General features: G+C 41.5%; 1 protein-coding gene across 1 annotated transcript in view; it reads right to left on the bottom strand.

Annotated features, from left to right (window-relative positions):
• Window positions 1–21,178, bottom strand: part of LOC138497282 (dynein axonemal heavy chain 5-like) — a 1,499,851-nt gene that overhangs the window by 1,226,173 nt on the left and 252,500 nt on the right. The window contains exons 18-20 of the mRNA XM_069620634.1: window positions 9,012–9,101; window positions 7,685–7,840; window positions 6,064–6,203 (exon numbers count right to left, since the gene is read on the bottom strand). Coding sequence (XP_069476735.1) covers window positions 6,064–6,203; window positions 7,685–7,840; window positions 9,012–9,101 — 386 coding nt within the window. The remainder of the gene's footprint in view (window positions 1–6,063; window positions 6,204–7,684; window positions 7,841–9,011; window positions 9,102–21,178) is intronic.

Consider the following 21,178-nt stretch of genomic DNA (forward strand, 5'->3'; position numbering starts at 1 on the left):
TCCCTCCTGGCAAAACGGTGTACGCTCAAACGCTGGACAAACCAGCAAGCGCCCACAAACGACCAGTAGATTAAAGATATAGTCTGATGATATGGAAGACACTTGGTTGGTCCGAACACCTATTACCAGCCGACCTAAAGACATACATATGGGAACCCTTCAAAATGTATCTTCTTAACAATATTGAAACCCAAGATTAAGAACTATTCTGCCCACAGTCTAAGCAACATGCTAGCCCGACATCAAGGAAAACCGCCTAGCGGCTCGGCTTGCTTCTTCCCTCTGGTCCCTTCCCTCCATTATATTTTGCAGACCTGTCCAGTTATGCATATGGATGTATACTAAATGTGTATTTGTTAATGGCTTACATCTATGCGTTATCATATTTGTTAGGCCAAGTAATAAATACAAGTTATAAAAAGAAAAACATATGCAAGCTATTGCTGACAGAAATAAAATGACAATGGACACAGTAAAATACAGTCAGTCCTCTGGTGCTACCAGGCAAAAATTGGGGAAATTACATAAATATACCAAAAGATTGTGCTCCCTGGAAACATGTTGAAACTCATTTTAACAACTTACTTGGATTGCAAATACAAGTCCCAACTCATCTGAATTGGTTACTAATTTCTATTTAATATGATTAAAGAGGTCAAAAAAGATGTTATATTAGTATTCTCTACTAATTTGATTTATATTGTTATGTAAACCAATGAAGTACACTAAAATTAGAAACCGATATATAGCATACACAATAACACTTTCTTCTTTCCTTTCTACTGATGTATGATCAAGATAAATCTATATTACATTTTATGTTCTTTGCAGTTTATGGTTGTTCTACTTTACTGCATGTGTTACCATATATCTGTTTTTAATTGTAGCTTTCTACATTTGTTTGCATATCAATTTAAATTAGATTAGTGCAGTATATACATTTCAAATAATCTGTTTTGGCTTGTTTAATCATATAAAATAGAAATGCGTACATAATTTAGATACATTGACACTTGTATTTGCAATCCAAAATAAGTTGTTAAAATATGTCAACATATTTCTATGGAGAGAAATCATTTGGTATATTTATCTCTGTGGTCATAGCATCTCAAAATGTGCTGTCATGTCACTATAATTAGTTGCCATAGTCTAGTAATGACCTATAAAGGCCCAACATACGTGCAAGCTGGTTGCACACATAGTACAACCACTATTAAACATAGTAAAAAGACTCTTGTCCACTACAGTGGACAGAGATCTGCTTAATATGCCCATTAGTAATAATAACACGTTTACAAACAAACAAATTGGGGCTGCCATAGACAATAACAATGAAACATAACAAGCACAATGTAATACAGCAGAATACAGAACACAAATGTACCAAGCAGCATTGCAACAAATTAATATCTTAAAAGCAATATTCAACAAATCTCTCCCCAGCTATTCACTCTTACAAAACAGACATTAGCAGGGTTTTCACCATGATGTACTAATTATGCATCAGTGAGCAGTGGACTGACACCTGTGTCCTTCTAATATGCATTTTTAAGAGCTCTCTGGCAATAAGCTAAAGCTCTCTCAAACAATACCTAAAAACACCATCCTCTGAACTTTTTATTCTTGCAGGACATTTTGTAAAAAAGACCCATTGTGCTATAATGTAGGCCTGAGCAATGTGGTGAACAGTGCTAACCTATTTTCAAAACATAAAATGCCTATAGTGTCTCCTTCTCCACACTAGAACTTGCCTCGCTGCAATTTTGGATTTAATTGAAGAGTTGTTTCTTCCACTTGAAGCCATCTCTCAGTTTAATCTTGTATTGGTGGGAGGGAGCAGCAGAATGAGGAACATTTCCTATCTTCAGGAGGCTGCAACCTCCAGCTCTCAAGATGTTTTGTCTTACGGCTCCCATGATCCCTCACCATTAACTATGACGGTGAGGAGTGCTGGGATTTGTAGAAACGAAACATCTAGAGAGGCATAGGTTGCAGAACCCTGCTCATCATGATGAGAGGTTACATGCTGGGAGGAGGCCAAAGGAATGGCAAACTAGCTCGCAAAAGGGAGAGTGAAACCTACATTTTGTGAAAAAAAATCTACCACGGGACATGTGTAATATGGCTTTCACCCCAGCTGTGGGGCACGAACATGGCCTTTAATAGTCCTCCAGCCCGACCCAAGATGGGCCTGAGCGAAGAATGGTTCATTTTTTCCCCCCTCAGGAGAAATCTCCATGATGGTAGAACAGTTCCAATGAAAGATAGAATGGAATGAAACAATGATTGTGTTCAAGGAGAGTGAAGACATTGAAGATGGAAGGAGCTGAGAGGGAGCTGTTATGGAAAGGACTACTTCTGTAGTCTTCGTAACCTAAATAAAGTGAGTGAAATTGTACACCCGACTCTATTCACATTAATGATGGACCGCGGTTTTGATCTAGTCGGTTGAGCATCAACCACATTCACCGCGCAGATATCCTGATTATACTCGGCCAGACACATCTGACCCAAAGAAGTTGTGACTTCCTGCACAGAACTACTATATACTGACATTGCTTGCAACACCTTGCAATGTGGCCCTTCCTGCCACATTCTCTGCGCACTATGTGAATTGCACAAATCCTTATTGCTGGCGATTGAGGCTGGCCAAGTGATCTAGACTCACATTTGTAGCACCTCATACACCCATTGTATCTCAGGTCCTGCTTTGAGTTGGCTAGACAAACGTTCAGGAAAAGGATGGAAACCATCTCCATTCTGACTTTCTTGTAGGTCGCTTCCGACTTCTCAACTTTATTGAGGTTGTCCGTCTAAAGCTTTCCAAATACGCTGTCCGATTCCTTAATGCTGGTCTCGGTACGCTATATTTTGCAACTTTAATTGCCCTTTGAAGCGTTATGTCACCCTCTCTCCATAATGCTTCCCTAATTTTTTGGGTTGTTTCATTTGATCATCAAGTGATCTCTTAAGTGCTCTTCTCTGCACTGTTGAATTCCACAGTTAATCGCCAATCCTCGTAGTACAGTCACAAACTCCTATTGTCTTGTTTGTTCTACCATCATGGGTTGTCCGTCTGAATGGACGGAGGAGCCATGATGGCAAAAACAGTTCCTTTGGAAGATAGAATGAATGAGAATGAAACCATGATTGTGTTCAAGGAGAGTGAAGGTGTGGAAGCAGGGCAGGACTAAGGAACAAAACAGTCTCGGGCTGTTGGCACCAAGGAAAGCGTGGCCCACAGTTGCACATGGCAATTCATTCCTTTTGTGACAGACTGTTTGAGTATTACCCAAGCGGGAGGTTTTTGATAAAATGTGATGCAAATTGTGCATTTGAAATTATTTGTATTAAGTAACACTGGGCAAAACGACTAGCCGCATGGTCAAGTAACTTCTCAAAATGGCCGTCATGAGCCAAAAAAAAAAAAAAAAGAGGACCTCTGACCAAAAATACTGTCCGACACTGAATGTTGGGTTTTTGGTTTGGGCATTGACCTATAGGCCAGTCCGAGCCGGCTGGAGGTAGGAGATGAGCGGGAGCCCTTATGGAAAGAGATGCAACATAAAGGGGGTGTATCCGTACGCCCGACATCTTCCACACAGAACAGTGCAAGAGAGGGAAGGATTACATGCGGCAGGATAAGAAAGGAAATGAAGCAATATAAGGCATGAGATCTGAACTGCAGCATGGTATGACAGGCAGACTTCAGTGGGCTTGGCCTGCTTCGCTAATAGAAAGAGGAAACATTCAAGTCAGAAAGTGAGGACGATGAGGTTGGAAAGCTAAACACGTTTTGTCGAGGTATCAACACGGAACTAGGTCAGGAAACAGCGGTTCTGAGTGAGGCACATGAATGGAAGGTAATGATCAGGCTTCAGCAGAAACCAAGCACGGCTCTGCTTGCTGCAGTTGGCTTCCAGTCGCATACAATATTGAAGTGTAGCCGTTCACATGAATGCCTCGTAAAGTGTTTAAAGGAGGGTGGGGCTATCAAGCAAAGGCACGCAAGAACGCCGAAGAGTGCCTGCAACCCGTGCCTACCCTGGGGGACGCCCCAAGCAAGTCACTGTATAAGTGAACTGCTCGGCTCCCTTGACATAGCATCATGGCTCAGAAGCTCAGAAGCAGTAAGCCGCCCCCTGCCCTACCAAGCTCCATCAAAGATTCCTGGTGGCAGGCAGCAATGGAGCCTTCGCGTCAGCAGGAAACCAGAGCCATGCACGTCAGAATCAAACGAAAAGATCGCCTGGTGTGTACTTAAATATATGCACGTGTACGTGTTCAAACCCCGTGTTTCTCATTCAGGGAGCAGCTGGTCTACGCGATACATTCCTATTATTACAGGGTAACATTAGTGGCGCATGGCGGCAAAGCAGACAACCATATTATTTCAAGGAGGCGCTAATGTCAAGGATTCAAGTTGCTCCAAGATACAGCACAGATAACAATGTTTCAGCTTCTGCAATGCACGGTTTGCAATTATGGTTTATAAAACACGACTGGTCAAGCAAAGCAACTTGCAGGGGTAGCAGTTATGTGCGTTGCATTTTAATTATGTGTCGTGATGCAGTCTACCGGGGGCGGGGGGTCATTATTAGTGCTTAGCATTGCCAGTGCCATTATCCAAAATCAGACAGTGCCCCAATGCAGTGCGAGGGAGGTGGTAGCAGTGCGAGGGAGATGTAATGGAAGGGTTGCAGCGTTTAAGCAAAGGGCTTGGTGAAGGGCAGACATCTACATCATGGCTCAGACACGATGTTAGAGGAGAGAAGAAAAGAGATGGAGAGAAGAGGGGAGTTGGAGTAAAATCAGGAGTATAGAGTAGAGGGCAGAAACAGGAGTAGCAAAAGATGAAGCACGAGAGAGAAACACATCAAAACAGAAGAGTGATTAATGGTGGGATAGACAGGAAAATAATGTGGACAAAGCAGGGGATAGAACAAGAGAGACAGAGAGAGAATTAGATGTGTCCTTTCTAATACGTGTGAAAAATACGATTATATGGGCTAAATCACTGCTCTCCGTGAAGTCAGTGAAGATGCCCGAGGCCTTTCCGAGACAAGGGGCCTGATTCTGAGGTTTGTGTTATAATGGAAAAGTGTGTCTGAGTTGAAAGACGCTTTTCCATGAAGGAAGTCCGCCACTCCTGCAAAGCTGTCATTTACGGCATGGCAACAGCCTTGCCAAGCACCTCACATGTAAGGGGTTGACAAGGACTGTATTTAGAGGCCAGAGCAGCCTTCCTGTACCAGCCAAAAGAGGCGTTCATTAACGGTACCCTGGGAGGTGGCGTTAAACACCAGAGCACACTTTTCCCCATTATGAAGATATCATTTCTCAGACTGCAGCACCACTTTTCTAGTTTAATGAAAGTTTAAGAAAACTTTCTTGAATTAGAAGTGGCAGTCTTTTGAGACTCGCAATGCCACTGAAGCACATGTTTCCCCCACAAAAAGATTTTAGCAGATTTTGCTGCTGGAAAGGAGACCTTTCACCTCAAATATTTCCACCCATCTCGGAATAACGGTGCTGGTGGAAACTGGAGAGGAGAATTTAGCACACGCTCAGAATCAGGGCCAAGGTCATATGTGTTCTAAGGTGTGCAGCATCCAAAACACATCTCGTATATGCTGCTCACAACTGAAAAAGTACTCGGGTAGCATATTAAAAGGACTGCGCAGGATACGGACATGCACATAAAATAATGGTAAAGTGCAGAGTCTACTTTAGCAAGGCGTGCCCTGCAACTCAATATATTGCCTGTCTAGTGCATAAAAGCATATACTTGACTTGCGTTTACTTTGGGGCGGCATATAGCTATGTAGTAAGCATGATATATTCTCCTTGTAAAGCGTAGTCTGAGCAAAACCAAAATCATGGCTCGCCTTTACTGGAGGCAGCGTTTTTGTTGTCCCTAAAAATATGGATCCCATCTGTGTACTTCCCCGAGCGGCAATGCCCGCCCGCCTTGGGGCTTTCACTTAAATCCAACCAGCATCAACGAGCCTTCTCACAATCACACAAAGATAAGGATGAAGCCATTGCGAGAAGGTTACTAACCGGACTTGCTGGTGCCGGATCTGACTTTCTTTGGCGCACATGCTCAGGACGATGTCCGGCACTTCGAATCCCATTTTGTGCAAGTACTTGGTTTCATAGAGCACCTCCAGCACCACAGGATCCAAATTCACATACAGCTCCTACACAAGAAAATCAAATGGAAAAAAAGCCATGCAACTGAACATTGGAAGAATTACATAGGTCACTTGCTGGTGTGTTAAGAAAAGAAAGCTTGCACATTATTCCTGCACAATAGTTATTGTGTGCATAGCAGTGGGTTGTCGAGGGTTAAAAAAAACTGATTTTCAAACTGGAGAATAATGTCTCAGATAGATTTTCAGAGTTAGGTTTCAGCAAAAGAGAGCAGATGTTAGGTATAGCCTCCATGTTACATTTACTTACCTGTGAAGGAGCACACTTACCCACACGACTACACCCCCTGCAGCCCACCCGTCTGACAGCACTCTCTCCCCTACCCGGACTTCACCCAAATGTACATAAGTATATTTGATCTGTGTAAACAATGGCGCCAGGCCTACGCGGGTGCAGGTAAAATGCGCACAAGGCCCTAGTGCAATAGTATCATCTTTAGATGCAGTTTTGGACAGGGCAACTGTTCCCCCTAGTCGTGGACCTTTGCCCAGGTGCAAAATGCATTAAAGACTACATTTTTCGCATGAAGGCAATTTGATACCGTCCTAGACACGAGCTTCATTTGTGGACCTTTCCTTGCCATTATCCCCTTTCTATGAACTGTTCCACTACTCCTTCAAGGACTGGCCCGCTCCAACTATGCAAGCCCTGGAACGCTGTCAGGTCATGCTACCTAGGGGCTTCCTCCACTGTCAACCCGGTTGTATTATGTACTGGCATTTAGCATGTTAAATGTGGCGGCTTTTCAAAATGGAGACGGTGGGTCTACGGGCAAATTCAAGCGGACTGCGTGTTTGTTAGGTATGAGCCACGACCCGACTGGGGCATACAATTGTCTCGGGCACCAAGGGAAAAAGTGGCCCGCAGGTGCAAATGACAATTCATTCATATTGTCACAGACTGTTTGAGTAGTACCCAAAGGGAAGTTTTTTTTTTTAATCAAATGTGATGCAAACTGTGCCTTTTAAATATGTATTCAGTAGTATCACTTGTCAAAACTGCTAGCCGCATGTCGAAGTAACTTATCAAACTGGCCCACATTGACCAAAAAAAACTGGCCCACACTAGCATTTTTTTCCGTTTTTGGTTCGGACATTGTATCATGCTTTTATTTATAAGAGAACTTTCACAGTGGGGAAGAAGCGTTCACGTTCTCCGTTGTGTCCATGTGTCCGTCATTGTGAAAGCATGCACTTCCTGCAACTTCATAGTTTGCTGCTCGTCCACATCAAATACAAATACATTGTCTCAACATTGATAAAAGAAAACACTGCTTTTAAAGGCTTCTATTTCATCCAACGGGTTCTGCTGCCCTCTAGTGTTGATTAATCATTTCAACATCCATGAAATCGTTAGGTTCTAGTCTAAATCATATCCCTACTGAAATGTAGCGCATCTATTTACAATGCAAGAAGGCTTCACCACGAGCTCTTTCCCCCAAATCTGTATCACGTAATTTAGAAGCTACCTTGGTTTCTGGGTGCCTAACCAACACCGAAGCATTCAATCCATTTTTCGCCAGGTCTGCGCATTTGCACCAGCCTCTATGATACAGAAGTTCAAACTCGAGAAGGACTGACGCCATCTTGTTGTAGTTCCGAATCACTTTTCTCATTTCCGCACTCTGAAAAAACACATTTTGAAACACCACATTTTAAAATTGAACACTGAAATTCTAACATTTCTTTCATTTTTTCCCATAGAAAAATGCTCTAAAAACGAAAGCTGGCATTGGTCATACAATAGCAAAAGTGTATTTTTATATATAAAATATATGTAAAGTATGATTTTGTTATTTGTAAATAATCTTTTATTTCCAGCTACTTCGGATAGATTTTAAATGGTCTTAATAAAGTAATGCAGAAATACATTTTTGAAACAATAACAAAACTAAAATAAAATTAGTAACCGGCGGGGGCATGGCTTAGGCCTTCCATTCAATGAGGAGGCTCGGAGCGGGGGCATTTCCATATGGTAGTCCCACCGCTCCGAGCCTCCTCAATTCGGGAGGCCGCCATCTTCCCCACCGGATTACCAGGTAAGTGCTCCCCTTTGCCCCGCAATCTCCTCCCCTCTTTTCCACAACTTGCAAGTGACAAGGGACTACACCCGATCCAAGTCACCGATTTGTTTCACAGCTTAAAAAACGATTAGTACCCCGGTTCAGTGGGCCCGGCTACTATAGCAATAAGGCCCTCATTGGGGGGCATTACTGCTTCAGATAATTCCCCGGGACCTGCGTTAAGGCCCTTACTTTGCTTGGGCCTGTAACTACGGACCCCAGGGTATTCCCTGAAGCAGGGGTTCATTGCTTAACTAATGCATTGGGCTTCATTACTAGTTTGGAGGTAACTGGAAAAACTAGAGGCAAGAGAATGACCTCCAGATTTTTCAGTCTTCTTGATTAGGCTGGCAACCCCCACACCTCCAGCATATGAATGGAGGCATTACCTCTAGTGGAATTATCTGCAAAGGTACTGCAACCCCAATGAAGTTTTCTGTGGCTTCAGAACGGTAACTAAGAAGCGGCGAAATTCCACAGTTGCCAGAGGTGGCAAAGGCAATATCGCAAGGAAGACGGTCCCCTGCTCACACCCCCACAGCTCTTAATGAGGTGGATGTAACAGATGTGGACAGAAGGAGGAGCTTAATTTTCTCTACCACGTTTCAAACAGGCAGTGCATTAGCATCGCTCTGACACCAGGACATTTTCAGCAGGCAACATCTGAATATGTTCCACGTCCGATTTTTTATTGCCAAAAGACACAATTCAAACAAAAGGGTAGATTTCTAACCTTCAAAACATCCGGTTTAATTTTGAGGAACTTCATTGGAACATCAACCTTGCGGAACAACTGCCGAGCCCACATAATCTTCCCAGTTACCTAGAAATGGGTAAAAGAGGTCACAAATGCAAAAATAATGTGTTAAATCTGTTAACAAACAGGAAACATTATTGACTGGTAAAAAAAAGGCACCGTTATTGTGTACAGCAATGGAACGCTTATATGTTCATGCAGCAATCCTGTGTCCTTTGCTTGGAAAGGGTAGAATTCTACTTATTGGGATTTTAGATGACGTGTTGTTTTGACAAGAAACACAGCCAACATGTGACATGTAGCAGCGTGAGATATTTTCCTGCACCTAGCTTGACTCCCTATCTACATATCTTGATTAAAATGTTCTGCCAGTTAAATTGTGACACTGCATGTTCCTTCCCGAGTATCAGGGGTGTTGCTAGGTCTGAAAAAGATCCGGGGCTATGCTAATGTCGGGACTGTTGTGACTCGGGGCTAGCTAACTCTCTCTCCCAGAAGGGTTTAGCAACGCAGTCTTCATTTGGCTGAAACTTTAAGAGGGCAAAAGGAAAAGACTGGAAACCATTTGTAGCAGGCTTCAAGTCTTCACCACAGAAAAGTCACTGCAGATGTTTTTACCGCACTTTGTTTACCGAATCCATGCTGCAAAATACCGGGGCATGATTGGAATGCCGCACTAAGAGATGGGGAATAAGTGGGATAAAAGGGCAAAAAAAGATTGGATAAAAGAGCAGTAAAAATGATGAAAAAAATGCACTAAAAACACATGAACCCCAACAATCATAAAAGCAGTAAGACGGGGAGGGGTGCACACCCAATAGTAATAGACAAGATAGCAAACTCCTTAGATTAATGGCTATGTGCTGGCTATTTAAAGGTCCCTGTTGGCAGAAAATCCACTACGAATCTATAAAGTGAGTGGGGTGGTCAGGTCAGGTATAGCTTTAAAAAATCATCCATATAGCATGCAGTTAAATTATTTTAAAGACGTAAATGTGGCTGTATCCCGCCAATAACACCTGCGGGATACTGTCAAACTGGCCTACCATTTCAGCTGCCTATCGCAAATATTTCGAGGATATTACAGGCTGAGAAAAGGGCAGTCTTTCCCTGTTCCATGGAGTCGGAATGCAAGAATTTCGGCAGGTTTTTGCCGGTAGGGGCCTGATTTACCACCAGCTCTTGGAGGCAAATCAGGTAACCCCCACCGGCAAACCTGTAGTGTGTGGTACATTTATACAAAGATAGTGAGCACGCTTTTACAGCATGAGTCCTCTTTTTTGGGGTTTGTTGGACGAGGACCAAGTATATAGAGAAACACAAAAGGGGTTTCCAACAAACTACCATTACATATCCTCACCAGGGGTCAACATAACTAGCTCTCACACCAAATCCATGTAATCACAGACCATCAATCTTTTAACGAATATAAAGAGATGGTAGGCTCGATTTTTAGCAAAAATAATTCATCAGTTTATTATATTTTCTAATAAAACAGACCATTGGGTCACATTTGTACAACTCATTATACATAAAAAACACACAACAAACACAAATAAAAATCTAATCTATGGTTTAAATCTTATGATGTGTTCACATAATATTTGGTCGTCAGACAATAGTGATGTTAGTAGCACAATGGGTGACTTCACAATAGCCTGAACTTATATTGCTAAAGCGTCCCCACTTCCTTTGTGTCGACATGCACAAATACGTTTCCAGCCTTAGTACTTTCACACCGGCTTCTCCTTATTTTTTATCAATTAGTCGTGTATGTAAGGCTTTCTTCAGGACACAATATTAACAAGTACAGCTTGTTACACAATCAAGTATGCAATGTCTCGAAGTATCTAAAAAACAGAAAAAACGAAATAAATTACTGAAAGAGCCTAGTATTATTTTTCACATGTATTTATAGCAGAGAACCTATGTTTTAACCTCTCCATCTATTTTGGTGGGTATGTTTATATTTCAGAGAAAACACATACAAGAGCCATGCCATAGCATTGGCAGCTTGGTGTGTACCAGCCCTATAATTTGGCTTGTCATATCACAAATCAGTGATTGTATTTCTTTTTGGCTCACATTACTAGGCCTGTCATTTCTTACTATCAATAGTGAAGGAAACACATAGGTTCCACATCACTTCACTTATTATCAACTAGCAACACTCTTTTGCTGGGCTATTAAGAGACTATCATTCAGAGATTTAGCAAGAGGAGAGGAAATGGAACAGTCTTACTCTCACAGACTAGTGGTATTGTTTCCACACAGGTAACTCTATTTCACCATTATCATGTAATAAATTCTGGTCAAAGCATAACGTACCGGCAATCATTCAGAATGCCGGTCCTCTATGTTGTCGTGGCCTTCGTTATTTTGATGGGCACTTATTCCCACTTCAAAGAGTGGCGCTATAGCTTAATTCTGTCTAAATGAAAGAAAAGAAAGAAAAACACAGAACAATCAATGTCGATGTGTTTGTTCTGACAAAACAGTGGATATACTACAATTACTATTAATGTAACTCGGACTCGAGCATGATTACAGGCACAAACACGTACCAGCAGGAATTCACACTGCCGGGCTCTGTGATGCTGCAGGCGCATTTTTCATCCACACGCGGGAAACAGACATTTATCGCCGCTCGACTTCGCACGTTTTCTAATGAAAAGAAAAACCACACGTGCGCGAGCGCGGTTACTAAACCGAATATATTTGCGCATCAGAAACTCACTCTCTACTTTGTCTGGTATAAAGTTACCTTGTGGTCATAGATTTATGACTCGCATCGCCTCGCCTCAATGATTTCCACCAGCATCTGAAACAAACAAGTTGTTTCCTATGTCATCATCACGGTATTCACGTTTCTAAACAAATCACATGACCTGAAACGCGTGAGGAAAGCTAGAAATGTCTGTTGTTAGACGGACATATTTGAAAGGGCAACATGAATCTGACTGTGCTACAAAACGGCTGAATGGCATATTATAAGCAGTGAAAGAAGCTCCGCAATGCTTATTTCAATATTAGTCCCATTTGTGTGAGCGCACTCGGAAAGTTGTGTAAATTATTTTTGCAAAAATAATCCCCATTCAATATACAAATTTAGACCATGTTTAACCGAGTCAAAATTATATATCCATTTTTGTTCTAATTTACGTAGTTTCCTATCACGATCACCTCCCCGTGGGTGATAGTCAATTTTTTGCAACACACACCAGAATATGTCATTATGTGTGTGTTTCATCATTTTGTAGTGTTCTACCAGTGGTTTGTCCGCCGTGTTGTTTTTGATACAACCACGGTGTTCCCCAATTCTTGTGCGCACCGGACGTTTGGTCTTACCGATGTATATGAGTCCGCATGGGCATATAATGCAATATACCACCCATTTGGTGGCACAGTTGCTGAAGAAATCCAATTTCCAGTTTCTGCTTTTCAAATCTATGGTTTTAATGTTCTTTGTAAATTGACACATGTTGCAATTCCCACATTTAAAATGTCCTATTACAGGGGGTAATTGCCACAATGTAATTAGAACTGGATTTTGGCACTGGGCAGGTGTGGACCAATTTATCTCTGATGTTGGTGAAGCGTTTAAATGCAAAACGAGGAGGAGGAATACTAAAATCCTCTGTGTTAATCATTTTCCAGTTAGCTAAAACGGTTTTCCTTAAATCATTGCTAATTGGTGTGAAGGAACAAGGACAGATTGCCTATCGAAACACACCACGACTACTCTAGATAAAATCACCTGTGTGTCTTCCTTCACACCAATTAGCAATGATTTAAGGAAAACCGTTTTAGCTAACTGGAAAATGATTAACACAGAGGATTTTAGTATTGCTCCTCCTCGTTTTGCATTTAAACGCCTCACCAACATCAGAGATAAATTGGTCCACACCTACCCAGTGCCAAAACCCAGTTCTAATGCCCAATCCACATTGTGGCAATTACCCCCTGTAATAGGACATTTTAAATGTGGGAATTGCAACATGTGTCAATTTACAAAGAACATTAAAACCATAGATTTGAAAAGCAGAAACTGGAAATTGGATTTCTTCAGCAACTGTGCCACCAAATGGGTGGTATATTGCATTATATGCCCATGCGGACTCATATACATCGGTAAGACCAAACGTCCGGTGCGCACAAGAATTGGGGAACACCGTGGTTGTATCAAAAACAACACGGCGGACAAACCACTGGTAGAACACTACAAAATGATGAAACACACACATAATGACATATTCTGGTGTGTGTTGCAAAAAATGGACTATCACCCACGGGCAGGTGATCGCGATAGGAAACTACGTAAATTAGAACAAAAATGGATATATAATTTGGACTCAGTTAAACATGGTCTAAATTTGTATATTGAATGGGGATTATTTTTGCAAAAATAATTTACACAACTTTCCGAGTGCGCTCACACAAATGGGACTAATATTGAAATAAGCATTGCTGAGCTTCTTTCACTGCTTATAATATGCCATTCAGCCGTTTTGTAGCACAGTCAGATTCATGTTGCCCTTTCAAATATGTCCGTCTAACAACAGACATTTCTAGCTTTCCTCACGCGTTTCAGGTCATGTGATTTGTTTAGAAACGTGAATACCATGATGATGACATAAGAAACAACTTGTTTGTTTCAGATGCTGGTGGAAATCATTGAGGCGAGGCGAGTCATAAATCTATGACCACAAGGTAACTTTATACCAGACAAAGTAGAGAGTGAGTTTCTGATGCGCAAATATATTCGGTTTAGTAACCGCGCTCGCGCACGTGTGGTTTTTCTTTTCATTAGAAAATGTGCGAAGTCGAGCGGCGATAAATGTCTGTTTCCCGCGTGTGGATGAAAAATGCGCCTGCGGCATCACAGAGCCTGGCAGAGTGAATTCCTGCTGGTAAGTGTTTGTGCCTGTAATCATGCTCGAGTCCGAGTTACATTAATAGTAATTGTAGTATATCCACTGTTTTGTCAGAACAAACACATCGACATTGATTGTTCTGTGTTTTTCTTTCATTTAGACAGGATTAAGCTATAACGCCACTCTTTGAAGTGCGAATAAGTGCCCATCAAAATAACGAAGGCCACGACAACATAGAGGACCGGCATTCTGAATGATTGCCGGTACGTTATGCTTTGACCAGAATTTATTACATGATAATGGTGAAATAGAGTTACCTGTGTGGAAACAATACCACTAGTCTGTGAGAGTAAGACTGTTCCATTTCCTCTCCTCTTGCTAAATCTCTGAATGATAGTCTCTTAATAGCCCAGCAAAAGAATGTTGCTAGTTGATAATAAGTGAAGTGATGTGGAACCTATGTGTTTCCTTCACTATTGATAGTAAGAAATGACAGGCCTAGTAATGTGAGCCAAAAAGAAATACAATCACTGATTTGTGATATGACAAGCCAAATTATAGGGCTGGTACACACCAAGCTGCCAATGCTATGGCATGGCTCTTGTATGTGTTTTCTCTGAAATATAAACATACCCACCAAAATAGATGGAGAGGTTAAAACATAGGTTCTCTGCTATAAATACATGTGAAAAATAATACTAGGCTCTTTCAGTAATTTATTTCGTTTTTTCTGTTTTTTAGATACTTCGAGACATTGCATACTTGATTGTGTAACAAGCTGTACTTGTTAATATTGTGTCCTGAAGAAAGCCTTACATACACGACTAATTGATAAAAAATAAGGAGAAGCCGGTGTGAAAGTACTAAGGCTGGAAACGTATTTGTGCACGTCGACACAAAGGAAGTGGGGACGCTTTAGCAATATAAGTTCAGGCTATTGTGAAGTCACCCATTGTGCTACTAACATCACTATTGTCTGACGACCAAATATTATGTGAACACATCATAAGATTTAAACCATAGATTAGATTTTTATTTGTGTTTGTTGTGTGTTTTTTATGTATAATGAGTTGTACAAATGTGACCCAATGGTCTGTTTTATTAGAAAATATAATAAACTGATGAATTATTTTTGCTAAAAATCGAGCCTACCATCTCTTTATATTCGTTAAAAGATTGATGGTCTGTGATTACATGGATTTGGTGTGAGAGCTAGTTATGTTGACCCCTGGTGAGGATATGTAATGGTAGTTTGTTGGAAACCCCTTTTGTGTTTCTCTATATGTGTGTGGTACATTTGCCAGCCGCCGCAGAAACCCCTTACAGCAAAAACCACATTTCCCATTTCACCCAAAAGCGGCCGCGCTTTCTTTCCCTGGCACAGGAGTGGCAAGCTTTCAACACTGCCACCACAAAGAATGACTGCATTTGCTTCGGTTATCTAAAATCAAGCTGAAAATGACCTCTGCTCAGAATGGCATCACCTTTTTCTGTTCGGTCCTGTTGAAATACTAAAACTGCGCACATGACTCCCAAGACGGCTTTGAAATGTGCTCTTGATTCATTTCCACAAACATTGTGCCCGTCAAGGAAACCCCTCCTGGCATGTTTCAATTCTGCCGAGTAGCAAGGGATGAGGCAAAAGCATTCCTATAGCAGCTGATGTGCTGGGAAACCACTTGAAAGGCCAAGAATTCGGATTTCTACTGAAACACGACTGGAATTTACTTTTGGAAACAAATTAACTCATGCGAAATGCTTCAAAAGAGGCTCTCTCTCACATGCTATGTGTCAGTTTCAAAGAACCCATTTGCCAGCATATCAGTGTGTACAGAAACGGACCAGAGCTATAAAAAGCTTTCAGAACCACTAGTGCCAAAAAAAAGTGTGTGCTACAGAAACCGCATTGGGAATCTCAAAATGTACTGAAACAAACACATGTAAAAATCTGCTTTTGCAAAAGCAAGAAAACTAGTCTTTTTAAAAGCTAAAATGCGAAATTATCCCAATATTCACACCGAAATAGCATTATTTGTGTGGGGCTGGGGTTTAGTTTTAATGTATAATATATATATATTTACAAAAAAACTTGCTTTTGTGAAAGAAAGAAAACAATTGTTTGAAAGCAGCAGAACCAGTTGCCCGAGCAGGCACTTCAAAGATATCCAGCCCCTTGGTAAAGGAAGTCCCTTTACAACATGAAAGGCCCAGAGATGTGGGAAGTGGCAACATCGTTAGACTCACCGGCATTGCTGCAGCATGGGACAATGGACAGCCTTGTCACTGAAGTGTGAATTTCTTTGACACCTCTCCTCAGCTTCAACTGCCTAGGATCAAAGGGGAGTCATAGCAACCTCTGGGCAAAGCTGACCAGAGCTAGACATTTGGCTGGGGGGTTGGAAAGACTGCCCACTTTTAGGAACAAAGCCGTCCCATGTGAATCAAAAGACTTTTTGCATTAAAACATTTATTTCAATGATATGAATAATCAGTAATGTGAAATTATGATGGGTTAAATGTGATTTGGTAGCAGCAAGATAAGATGATGCGGGTCTTCCTGACATGCGGTGGGCACAAATGGCATGAAAGAGGCATTTCTTAAGAGAGCGTACATGGTACAGTTATGAAACTTGATGGGAATATGCCCGACATTGTTAGGTTTATGTGTATCCATTTGTAGAATTCTAGGTGAAATGTAGTTCATAGAAATGGCAAAAGATTGCCAGAAGGACAAAACAGCATTGCACAAATTTGGGAGTTGGAACGGCATATTCTTTGTAAAATATGGGGTCTGCCCATCTGATTTTCAGGAGGCTAACCATTGTAAATATAAGGGTGTTTCATAACTGATTTTGGCAAAAGTAACTGTGGTTAGACAAAGCACCTCATAAAACACCCACACTAAAACTGATGTTATTTCCCTGGGTCCAATCTGCTTACAGGGAGGCAGCGACATCCTCAGCCTGACCTATCCGATCTTAGGAGGTATGTCTAGCTGAGTTCTGCCCACATAGTAAAAATTCTCCGATGTCATTCGGTTTATAAAAGGAGGAAGCTTATGGAGAGTCAGGACTACAAGAATCAGACATTCTAGAATCAACATCCAGAGATCCAGACATTCCACATTCACCCTGCAAGATTCCAGTGCGAGGCCAGGGGTAGCTGATCCAGAACCTCCTATTCAGGCAGAACCATTTATCCAGAATTCAACCATACAAAAATCCCAATAATTCAGGGAGAAAAGAGGAATGGCTGTGGACCCCTTTGGGATAATCCTGGGACCAGACCTGTCCTTGCCCAGCTGATGCACCCCGCTGCCCATTGAGACCAGACCCTAGTTGCCTCGCTGTGTCCTTAGAGGAGAGCCACCGTTGTGCAGTGACCAGACCATTGTCCGGCTGTCCAGAGACCTGATTAGCTGTCCAAACTACCCAATTCAAGTGCTTCTTGTAAGTATCTCCCCTCCCCAATATCAAAATGCTGCATACACCATTCTGTTACCTTGCCATTTGTCTCACACTATAAGAAACCCTATAAGTATCCTAGTAACTTCTTAAATTGTTAGAATCCTCTGTGTATCCTGTCCTTAGAAAAATATGAGTTAGTCTTCATGTGTTAGCGCAATTCTTTCTAAACATTTCAGTCCTTCTGTAAGTCGTTAGTACTATTTTTAATAATTTAATTAATTTCCCATAGAGATGAACGCAGCATGGATAGGTTAACCTTGCAAGTAACCTCCTCGCGTACCGTGTTGTTCGTTAACAATCTAGCCATTAAGAATATAGTAGCAGTAGAATAAATCCTTCTTCTAACGAAACCGAGTTGCCTGTGAGTGTTTTTCTCGTATAAAAATCTGATTTTTCCTTTCCTTAAAGAATCCCATGCTGTCACCCATCCAGAGTCATCCTTCCACTTTAGTATCATACCTGTTATGTGCCTTTCTACCTTAGCATTAAAACAGACTTCCGATTCTGATTGTTTAGCCTAATTCCTAAGTTGTTTGCTATTTTCAAACCCGTGAAAACTAAGCTATTGCAATTTCGCCATGTGTGATTCCTGCTGCACTGTTTGTCCTCCCAAAGTCGATTTTCTAAACTCTATACCCGTTGTTAAGTACCTTGCCTTGTAGATTGTGAGTTTTCTTGCTTCTTTGATATAGCCACAGACGACATTGCCTTATCCGTTCAACCGCACATGTAAAACCACCATTCAGTAATTCTTAGTGCCATTTTGCTCATTTCTCACGGGAGCTCAATCCAATTTTGGCCTCCCATTCAGGGTGGTAGTTTGGATTTTCATTCTGATTTTTGCCTACTATACCCGACTCCTTGCTACTCCTCTCCATCCACATGAAACCTGGTTAACAGGGGTTTGAGGGAGTGTTGCAGGGGGAAGGCCTAACTGTGGTTCCATTTAAAAGATACTACCCAAAAAGTAATCTTGCTTTAATTCATTTGTGCATTGTGTATCTGATGTGCGATGGTTAAACTAAGTGTATCCTATCATTTTACTGTGTTATTATCACCACACTGGTGATTGCTGCCCTATATTGAATGGGTTTGATTTTTATTAAAAACGAAAAATAAATAAATATTTAATTATTACACACCGGCTTGGTTCATGGTCCATTGCGACACAGAGTTCTGATCTGGAGTGTGCCACAGAAATACTTGAGGTAGAAATCAACACCATCAAGGAGGACATAAGTAAAGGTCTTACTGGACAACAACTACAACAAATCTTGGAAGATACTGAAAATAAGTTGGCGAACTACAAACGAGAACTAGAGACAAAAAAGATAAGAAAGTTCAGAAGAGATACCCAGGACTACAAGTTAGAAATAGTGTATACCTGGCAACAATATTACGGGCAACAACCGAAAAGACCACCCAGACCCCAGGGACCAGGAACCGGTCCAACGAACACCGAAACAACCACATCAGAGGTATCAAGTGTGGAACTTGAAACAGTATCCGAGACTAACAACGAGGACACTCCTGCATCACAGAATGAGGCAGGAGAGGGATCGAGTACGAGTGGTTTTTTAGAAAAGGCCCAACCAGAAGGGGAAAAAAGAAAAAATCCACAACGGAAAAAACCAACGACCAAGAAGATTTAGTGGTTAACATTTCTTCCCATACACTAGCACGTTCAGAGCTTGCAGTCCTGAGAAAGGGTCTTTCATTTGTGCCAGAACACAGCAGTAACCTCCTTAGAGAAAAAATAGACTTCTTTAAACTAATGAGAAAATTAAAACTGAAAGTTTTCTTCAATGGGGTGACAATGGACGAAGATGAGGAAGAAGCATCGGAGTTCCTTGAAATTCCACCCAAAAGCACGTTTAACCCTCCGGTACAGAATCATGTCCTTCCAGTTTTTGAGAAAACTGTTCTAGAGGATCTAAAGAAACTCTCATTCAAGACAAATAGAAAGGGGAACTTCTCGAAACAAGAAAGGCAGATACTACGCAATTTGCTGGACAATGAGGAGTTAATCTTTAAACCTGCAGATAAGGGAGGTACATTGGTGTTGATGAACAAGTCTGACTATCTTGAGGAAATATCAAGACAACTATCAGATTCTGAAACATACAGGGAGATTCCAGGTGATCCCACTGAAAAAGTTCACTCACTGATTCAACATGTCTTGGATGAAGCATTGGAGAGAGAGGTGACCTCATCCAAAACACGTACTTACCTAGAGAACCAACATCCGATTACCCCGGTATTATATATCCTACCTAAGATACACAAGAGGTTGGACAAACCCCCGGGAAGACCAATAATAGCGGCAACCAATAGTATTCTGGAACCACTTGCGAGATATCTAGACAAGGTACTGCAACCACTTATACATACCACTGAGACTTATATACGGGACACGATGCACTTTCTGAATAGATTAAAACAGATCCAGTTCGTGGTGGGTAGAGATATCCTCTTTACGATGGACGTCACGTCCTTGTACACCAATATAGTGCACGAAGCAGGACTTGAAGCAGTGGAATGGCTAATACTACGGTCTCAAAACTGTCAGGGAGACAGACTCTTTACCATGACTCTGCTCAAATTGGTGCTTATGAATAACTTTTTCAAGTTTGACAATCAATTCTATCTCCAACTATCTGGTACAAGTATGGGAGCGGCAATGGCACCTACTTATGCTAATACATTTATGTATTATCTTAAATATGAACATGTCCTCACCTCACCCAGATGGGCACAACACCTCTTATTATTTGTCCGGTACATTGATGACATCTTTGGCGTTTGGTCAGGCCCTGAAAGTGAACTTGATGATTTCTTCGAAATGATGAACAATATGCATCCTCGCATTAAATTTACCACCTGCACAAGCAGAGAAAGCATTCACTTTTTGGATGTTGAAGTTTATAACAAGAATAATCATCTGGAGACCAGAATATTCACGAAGATCACAGATCGGAATAGCTTCCTGATGGCTACAAGCTTCCATCCTAAGCGCACGATTGAGAGTGTACCCTTGAGCCAATTTCTTCGGTATAGAAGTAATATCTCTGAAGGAAACGAATACCAACAACAATCAGAAAAACTTAAAATGAAATTCAAAAAGAGAGGCTATGGGTCGGCTCTCTTCTCAGATGTTTCTACCAAGTTAGCGGCAATAGAGAGGGAAACACTTCTCACCCCCAGACCATCCAAGCAGAATGAAAATATAGTCTATGTGACAACCCACTCCTTACAAAGCCGCAAGATTAAAAGGGATCATTAACAAGAACTGGCCTATGCTACAGATGGATCCCACCCTACAACCTCTTTTTAGGGACCCACCAATGTTTGCATATCGCAACAGCAAATCATTACGGAGCAGCTTGATCAATGCGTAGTTACGCAAAGCTGAACCAAAAGGAGCAATATTCAAAAGGTACACAACCTTGCCTTAACTGCCAGCATTGCAGCAATATCATTACCGGCAATTCCATCACACATCCACACTCTGGCAAACCAATTACGCTAAGACACTCTTTGTACATGTGACTCCAAAAATGTCATTTACGCACTGAAATGCCCCTGCGGCCTCTACTATGTTGGCATGACTACACGGAAAGCTAAAATCTGTTGGACTGAACATACGTCCAACATAAGAACAAAAAACTTGAAATCACCGGTAGCAATGCATTTCCTTGAAGCCCGCCACACCATTGCGCAATTGAAATGTGTTATTCTAGAAAAGGTGACACTAGGTAGCAGGGGGGGCGATCTGAACAAGAAATTACTCCAACGAGAGGTG

The sequence above is a fragment of the Ambystoma mexicanum genome, chromosome 5q (genome assembly GCF_040938575.1).
Source record: "Ambystoma mexicanum isolate Mex_15411 chromosome 5q, UKY_AmexF1_1, whole genome shotgun sequence".
NCBI classification, from domain to species: Eukaryota; Metazoa; Chordata; class Amphibia; order Caudata; family Ambystomatidae; genus Ambystoma; species Ambystoma mexicanum.